This window comes from Gallinula chloropus (genome assembly GCF_964237585.1).
Source record: "Gallinula chloropus genome assembly, chromosome: 2".
NCBI lineage: Eukaryota > Metazoa > Chordata > Aves > Gruiformes > Rallidae > Gallinula > Gallinula chloropus.
The window spans coordinates 11,821,863-11,830,398 of NC_140086.1; the positions used below are offsets into that span (position 1 = coordinate 11,821,863).

Here is an 8,536-nt window from a genome sequence, read left to right on the forward strand (position 1 = left end):
TCATCCGCACAGAAACCACAAGGGGAAAATGAGAGCTAGTTTTCGGTTAACAGAGTGGGTTTTTTTGAGAAGCTCCCATAGATGTCCTCTTAAAATGAGGAAAAAGCAAACCATAAATAAAAAACCTCATAAATCCTGAGTCTCTTCCCGATGTGTCTGTGTTAGGATCCTCTATCATTCAGGGTTTGTTGGGGATTTTTTTACCTGATAGCTCATTGACAGCTGACTCTAACACAAATTGATTAAAAAAAAGTAGTTAAAACAAAAATCTAACTAGTTAGAAGATGTTTCATCTCAGTAGATAAAACAACCACCTCTACCTTCCGTTCTGAATAAATTCAGATGTAAACTGAAGTGGCCTGGCTTATTTCCAGCTACAGCAATTCTATTCCATTCACCTGAAATTCTCCTCTTCATACAGCTCGGATGAAGAGCCTGTCGTCTCTCAACTGCCTGCAATGGCTGCAAAATGCTGCAGAGGCACGAGTGGTGAGGGCAGTGGCAAGTAAAGCGATTTCTTTGTAAGTGGTGATGAAGTTTCCAAGATCATCCTCCACTGCCACGAGTCTGTCTCCCTGAAACAAACACAGTTTCCACAGGCTCCAACGAGAGCTGAATTAAGCAGACGGGCATACTTTGGGCATCCCAGTGTTCCCCAGCATATTCTGTACTGGTAACATCGAAGTAACTCAAATCCTTAGTTGCCTTGGGAAGACAGAAGGTATATGCAAGAAAACACACTGAAGGTGGAACCCTAAAAATGCGTGTTGTTAAGCAAGAACGATGAGGGTGCACAATAAGGACCATTTTATTTTCACCATAGTGGTTTGTTTCTACTTTCCTTTGATGCCACATTTTGCTTGTCGTTTTTCTGGAGCAGAAGTGGCTCGAAATCTCCTGTGGAAGTAAAGGAGCAGAGGGATGAAGTTAAAAATGCTCCTTGTATTCCAGGTAGCGTTTTGGTATAGCAGTTTGGCAAGCACTGCCAATGCTTGCTGCGTTTTATTTCAAGGCTCAGAGGCTGCTTTTATAAGCTTATCGCCTTTATTGCTCCAAACCAGCAGCAAACCCCAGCACTTCCCTGTCCATATATGGTGTGTTACTAACTGAATCCAGCTTGGAAACTCCCATGGGATGTCTGTGCCTTCCAAACGTCCTAACCTCTCATGGAGTCAGAAAGGGGAAGACACTTTCCTCCTTATAGTAAGGGGAGTATAATGACCAGGAGAGGTTTTATTACCTCTGCACACACAGGCTGTGTTAAATGTTTGGGTTTGTGGGGATTTTTTTTTACATTATTTAGGTACCTCAAAATCCTTTAAGCAAGAACCATCATAAATGTGAAGCAACATCCCACAAATTCACACCTTAAGAGGGGCAGTTTGTAGTCATGTCCATGATGTGGTCTGCTCTTCCAGTAGGAAAGTGGCAAGCAGAACTGATGCTCAATTAAAAGATGAGAGTAAAAAATTAAGTATCTGCAAGTATCCTGTTCAGCAAAAGACAGAGGACCTTCTGCAGATAGAAGAAAAAACCCAAATCTATTCCCCGAATGACTTCAGAAGCTGACAAATAAGGAGAGGTTTATTAATCACTAACGTTTAATGGTAAGCAGTGAGAAGGTTTTGCTGATACATGAAAGTGGGACCCAAAGGAGACACTTTTTTCATAGTTCACGGATGGATCTACACCTCTCGGTCTGTTTTGGAGGATGGGGATGCAGTTAGAAGCTTGCCTCTGTTCCAAAGCAACACATAAAACAGGGCGCCTGCCAAAAGGCAAGAGAAATTTCAAAGTCGGTTATCATACCTAAAGGTAGAACTTTTCTTATGCAGAGCTGGAAGACGTCCTGATTTACAGTAGACACAAGTAACAGTTTCATTTCATATCATTCTTTTTCCTAGTAAGTGAATATCTGAATCACGGCCGAAAAAAACCAAGCAACTGCAGACCACTTCTGTGAACACAGTTGCAGACAAGTGGAAGGATAAAGCCTCAAATCTCCTGTTTTTCTAACAGAATGGGGGTTTTATTGAGAGAAACCTTCAGCCCAGCACCCAAAGCACCTCATTGAATGCAACTTAGGCACTAATTTTCTTTTGAAAGCTCAACTTGCAAAGCTGTTGAGATGGTCACCATAGGCTGTGCAGGGTAGAGCCCTCTGGTATCTATCCTGTCTGGTAAACACTTCCTTCACTCCTCCAGACTTGACCTTCTTCCCTCCTGAACTCTGAAACAATGGAAAACCTGAAGCCTCCGTCCCAGTTCAGTTGCTGGCACTGGTGTTACCTGGCAACACCGCACTGTGAATGGTTAGAAGCCAAGCAAATATGTATTTAACGGAGTTATGAAAATAAAAAGGTACAAGGTTCAATTTTCTGCAAAACACCTCCTTCCCCCACATCAAAGGACTCATTGATTTCTTGCTCAAGCTTTGACCCAAATGGAGGAAAGTGGGTGAAAGGAGTGGAGAAAATGATCCTATCTAATCTTGGAGGCTGTGTCAGTCAAGAAGTTTTATGGCCCATCCAAAGCTGATCGTGACACAATTCCTCAATGTAAACACAACTTAGTATGTCTGGCGAACGCTGGGAACCCGTCCGAGCATGCTCTTCAGATGAGAAGCAGCTCTCCCGCTCCTTCGCTCCCTCCCGTGCGCCCTTGAACTTCGTATTCCTTCCTATCTCAAGTAACTGTTCACACCAATAAAGCGCTAAGGTGTTTGACCAGGAAGATTGGCTCTGCTGATTTCAACACTTAAAAAAGGAAACCGCCCCGTTGTTTTAACCACTTCAACACTCGCTATCTCAAGTTTATTTTCTTATCCCATTTAACTTCTGTTCAGAAATCAAACAGGAAGCAATTAAGGTGAGCCTACTACAAAGCAGCCCTCAAAACATGCAGCTGGGTCTCTAGTGCAGAATGAAGGTCACGTCCTGAAAAACGTGATTACATCTATTTGGCTGGAATGGGGACCCCTGTGTAAAAACACAGCCCCAACTTTACTGGTAGCAGGCAGATGACAATGGCCTACACAAGGCATTGCTTCCAGCAGCTTCATTAAGGCACTGGTGGCAACACTGGTTGAGCGACAAAGCACGTTAGACAAATAGTTTTATCTACCTGAATTAATAAAGAGGGGGAGGAAGAAACCCCACTCCCTACCAAGCTGCCCCGTGATCGCCCTTTCCTATCACCCAACTCCCCTTTTTTTTCTTTTTGTGACTTTTTTTTTCAGGTCACTGCCATGAGGACAGGGAAAGGGATGACATGGAAAACAAACAGCATCTCTTGACAACGGTGGGAGACAAAGCAAAGCCGTTACACAGGATTTAGCTAATTATATTTTTGGGCAAATATTTATTTATCTAAAAACAAAATAAAAATCATTTAAAAAGAAACAATTTATTTAAATAAAAAAACAAAATTGTGAAATGTTATGGCACAGAAGTTCAAGACAAGTATAAATCCAGTTGCCACAACTGTTGCGTATTAATGTTGTACATATTTTTATAAAGAATTTTATTTACAAGCATTAAGATGTGTAAATATGTACAGCGATTTGGGGACAACTTTTTTTTTTTTTGATTTTCATAGGAAAAAAATGCCTTAAATACAAAATTTTAAAAGAAAAAAAAAAAAGTTGCAAAGTTCATCCCCAAGCATGAAGAATGTCCCATCATCCCTTATGCCCAAAGTATCAGTTATGAGGCAGTTTTGAGGTTCTGGCCAAACCCTTTGGAGATTTAGCCAAGGTTGTGTAGTCTCAAGTTAAATCGCACAGCATGCAGTTGCAATAGGTCCACACTCGATGGACTGGTGTAGTTCATGAGTGATATTAGAAACATTAATATTTTATCATGGTTTCAGTCTGCTTTGGGGTTATCCTAAGCAATGCCCAAGAGTTCCTATGCACAAGAGTTCCTTAGCTGCTCGAGTTTGTGTTTCAACTGTTCTCTCCTCCGCCTCAACTGCTCTTTCTCTGCGATCAGTCTGTGCTCATCTGACTGGATGGAAAGGACGTATTCTGTGGCTTTTTTCAGGATGACAACTTTGGGTGCCTTTTCATTGTTGGCCACCTCAGGTATCTGGTCGCGCAAGGCAAAGAAGCTCAGCTTCAGCTCGTTTCTCCTCTGGCGCTCCAAGACGTTGTGCGTTCGCCTCTTGTCGTTCTCTTCCGAGTCTGACGTGCGGGGACTGGAGCATTTTCGGTTATTGCTGATCTGTTTGAGAACTCTGCCACTGTCCAACTTTAGCCTTTTCGCAGCTGGGTATTCAACCTTGGTGGAGGGAGGAGCGGCGTAATTGTGCTGATGGATGTTGACGTGACACCGTTTGAGAACCAGTGGGCTGTGGTGGGGCTTACTGTGCTCTTCTGATGTATCTGTGCTGGACTCTGTGCTGGATTCGGACTCATTTGCTTCAGCTAAAGTAACGACATCTATTTCCTCATCTTCCTCTTGTTCTTCTTCTGCAAGAAGGGAAAACGATTATCCATAAGTTATTCTGGCAAGTTAGCCCGAGAGCCGCGCAGCAAGGAACACACTGAAAAAAACCCTTCTTAAACCCGTTTTGATGTTGCTGGACTCTTACTTTCCCCAAGAGCCTTTCCTTTCAGGAAACAAGGCTTTGAGTGCAATAGGGCACAGGGACCGCGCTCCAAGCGCACTCCAAGCTCCGGGCTCCCTGATTTCAAAAGTTGCAAAGATCTTGCGTAATCCCGAGGAGCGCAATGAAGATAGCAGGGAAGTTTAACCTCGTTCGTCAGCACTACAGCCTAGTAAAGCTCCCAGACTCAAGCTGCCCTTAATTAAGGATTTAGAAGGCTTTGGCCACGCCTCAAAAGAAAGCTTACTTAACATATGTGTATTCAGAGACATTTTCTGAATCTCTCTTGATCTGCTAATTTGTGGAAAATCCAAAGGGGGGTGGGGAGGGGGAGGAGGAGGGAAGGAAGGCTTAGGCGCTTTGTGTAGAAACTCACTTTCAACCCAAATTTATGAGAGCGCGGGACACGCTGTCAAATACCTAAGGAAGCATTTCTTTAAAAAAAAAAAAAAAAACCAAACCAAACCCCAACCCAACTTTCCCAGCCCCATTCACTCACTCCCCTGCAGTCACTTTCACTAGCACCTCCCCGGCTGCCTGCGCATTCCCCCCGCTGCGGCTCTGGGGCGGGAAGGAACTCCTTCCTGGCCCGCCAGTGGCACCGGGACACCGCGTTAGAGACCGACTCTGACCCCGTTATGAAAGTTTCCCCCTCCCTCCCCCCCGCCCCGACTACCGGCTTTTTTCTTTCCTATTTTTTTTTTTTTTCTTCCTCCCCTTTCCTCCCTCCCCCCCCCGGAGGGAAAACTGAGCTGGTTTTCCAGGAAATAAATTCGCTGGGAGCCTCTCCGTGCCTCGCTAACGTGGCGTTTTAAAAAGCCCACGCGGGGGGGAGAAAGGGGGGGGGGGGAGAGAAGGGAGAAAGGGGGGAGTGGGGGGTGCGCGCGCGTGGGAAGGGGGGTGTGTGGAAGTGGGCTGCCTTTCCGCTCCCCCAGCCGAGCCCCCGCGGTCACTCGGCGCGGGTTTCCGTACCCTGCCCCGGACACGCGTGGGGCCCACTCACCCGAGTCGCTGCTGGTCGTGGGCGGCGTGTCGTCGCCCAGCAGGGACGCGGGGCTGGCGCCGGGCTGCCCGGCCCGCGGGGCGCGCTCGTTGAGCGGGTAGGGGAAGACCACCGAAGGGTCGATGCAGTCGGCGGCGGCGGCGCCCAGGTCGTGCAGGTAGAGGCCGGTCGAGGCGGCGGCGGAGGTGGTGAGGCCCGGCGGCGTGGGTCCCGCGGACGGCGGGCCGGGGCGGGCGGCGGCGGCGGGGCTCCCCTCCCGGCGGGACGCCTGGAAGGAAGCCAGCTTCTCGGAGACCACCTTCTCCAGCTTGGCGGCGGCGGAGAAGCCGCTCCACATGCAGTCCTGGATAATGATGGACTTGACGAAGGACTCATCGCCCGGATCGCAGATGAAGCTCTGGTTGACCATGTCCCCCCCGATGAGCTCGGTCACTATCTCCAGCTGGTCGGCGGTGGAAGGGAAGCAGGAGCCGGCGGCCAGGCTGGAGCGGCGGCTGGGGGAGAGGGGCGGCGTGGGCAGCAGTTCAAACTTCTTCCAGATGTCCTCGGACGGGGCGGGGGGCTGCAGCTCGCTGCCCCGCTGCTGCGCCGCCAGGTAGAAGTTCTCCTCCTCATCCTCAAAGTAGAAGTAGGGCTGCACAGAGTCGTAGTCGTAGTCATAGTTCTTGCTGGGGAAGCCGGCGTTGAGCGGCATCGCGGCGGCTGGTGCCTGTGGGAGGGGGGAGCGGGGGAGGGGGGAGAGAGGGGGGCGTCCGGGTGAGTCGGGCTCAGCCGCGGGGTTCGGCTCCCCCCGGACTCTGCGGGGCCACCGCCCCCCCACCCCCCAAGCGCGCAGCGCTCCCTCCCGGCTCCCCACGCCATGCCGGAATTAAATAATAATGAAATAGTAAGAATCATAATAACGCACGACCTCCCTTCACCCCTTTCTAAGACTGGCAGCGTAACCGGGCAGCGCGATCTGATCTGGTGCCTCCCGGACTACCTTCCCGCGGCCGGCAGCTGCCCCGGAGGGGCTCCGGAGGCTCAGCCGCCCTGCGACGCTCGGCGCGGTTCAGCTCCGTTCCCCGACCGCCGCCCGGCTCACACGGAGCACCGCTCCGACCGGCGCCGGAACGGAGTCCCTTCGCTCCCGAGGCCGCAGCGCCATCCCCATCCCGCCTCCCGAGCGGGAAGGGACGGCGAGCAGCCGGCAGCTTCCAGGCGAGAGCCAGGCTGCTCCCCAGCCACCCACCTGGGCGTGCTGGCAACGCACGGGGACCGGCACGGACCTCGGCAAACTTTGCCAAATTTTGTCATATATACATATATATATATATGCATATAAGCCATACATGCAATAGCCACAACGCGCCCGCGCATACGCGGGAGAAGCAAACGCTTCCCACCCCCCTCAAACACCCCCCACCAAAAAAAAATTAAAAAAAAATGGAAATAAAATCCGAGCGCATGAGAAATGATGGGGAACGCCGGTGCCCCGGCAGAGGAGAGCGTCCCTCGGGAGGGTACGTCGGTATCCACGTCCGCGGAGCGCAGCCCCCGCCGGCAGCCCGGGTGTCACCAGCCCCGGTGTCAGTCCAAAGCCCACAACCGCGGGGGATGCGAAAAAGCAGAGAGGAGCCCCTCGCAACTCACCGGCTTCTCCAACGCGCCAGCTGCGAAACGTAGCGAGGCGAGTACTGCGGGCGGTGAGGGGAACGGCGAAACAAGGGGGAGGAAATATATAATAATAAAAAAAAATTAAAAAATAAAAAAGCGTAGGAAAGGGCGAGGAGGGGAAAAATAAAAAGACAAAACGCCGGGAAAATGTAGGTCTCTTCCTCCCTCCACGGTTTAAAAAGCCCACACGGAGCCCCGGAGAAAAGCCGCCTTCCCGGCGTGTAGCTGATTGTAGGTCCAAGGCAGCGCGGCGCGCTCTGTCCGGTACAATAGAAGTTTAGTTTGCTCCTTTAAAGCTCCGGATAGAAAGTGGGCGGAGGTGCCGCGGGGGGGCGGGGGCAGCAAGCCGCGGGCCCCAGCAAGCTCCCGCCGATCTAGTCGGGGAGAGGAGTAGAGTAGTCGAGCCGCGGCGGCGGCTGCTGCTGCTGCTCCTCTCCCAGCACGCCCCTGGCGGTCGCGCAGGCTCCGCGCTTCAGCCGCGGGAGGAGGGGGAGCCGCTAAGGGGCGGCCGCGGGAGGAAGGGAAGGGGGGTGTGGAGAGGCGGAGAGCGGTGCGGCGCCGCGCCACTCCGCGCCTCTCCCCCCCCCCCCCCTTTTCCTTCCTCCTGCCCTCTCCCCCGCCGCGTTCAGCTGCGCGGAGGTCCGCGGAGGCGCTTTACGCTTTGCATCCGCCGGTCAAGAGGGAGAGATCAGCGCCGGGGGAGGCGATGCAGCGCTCCGCGCCCCCCTTTTTTTTTAATTTATTTTACCATATATAAATTTTTTAATTATTTTTAAATTTGTGTAGGTTTTTTTTTCCCCTTTGGCTTTTTACTACGAGCCGCGCAAGGAGAGGTCGGAAGTAAACATAGTAAAAGAGAAAAAAAAATACTAGTAGGGATTAAAAGGCAGCTCCTCGCCTTTCCCCTCCTCCCGCCCCTCTCGCCGGCTTTCCAGCAGGGAGAGCGCGATGCCCCCCGATGGCGGTGGCAGGGGAAGGGGCTTCACCCTCTCCTGCCCCTCCCTCAAAGGAGCTTCGGAGCTCACCGAGGGCGAGCTGGCCCCACAGCGGGAGAGGGGTGGCCGGGGGGGTGTAAAGGGAGGTGCTGGCTCCCGGCACAAAGGAGCGTGTGTGGCTCGGGCACCCCCCGCCCCGGTTGCCACTTGATTATCCCGCCTCTGCCCGGCGCCTGCAGAGGATTAAACCGGGAAAAGGAGGCTGCGGGGGGGCGAGGGCAGAGCCCCACGGGGGTCACCTTGCAGCCACGCTCCTTTTCGCAGTCTACCGCTG

General features: G+C 51.7%; 1 protein-coding gene across 1 annotated transcript; it reads right to left on the minus strand.

The window, feature by feature from the left end:
* Positions 1-3,338: 3,338 nt before the first annotated feature.
* MYC (MYC proto-oncogene, bHLH transcription factor) lies at positions 3,339-7,472 on the minus strand. The gene is made up of 3 exons (XM_084280191.1): positions 7,244-7,472; positions 5,612-6,320; positions 3,339-4,471 (listed from the first exon to the last, which is right to left on the minus strand). The coding sequence occupies exons 2-3, from the start codon at positions 6,303-6,305 to the stop codon at positions 3,909-3,911; spliced, it is 1,257 nt and encodes a 418-aa protein (XP_084136317.1). The 5' UTR covers positions 6,306-6,320; positions 7,244-7,472; the 3' UTR covers positions 3,339-3,908.
* Between the last annotated feature and the right edge of the window lie 1,064 nt (positions 7,473-8,536).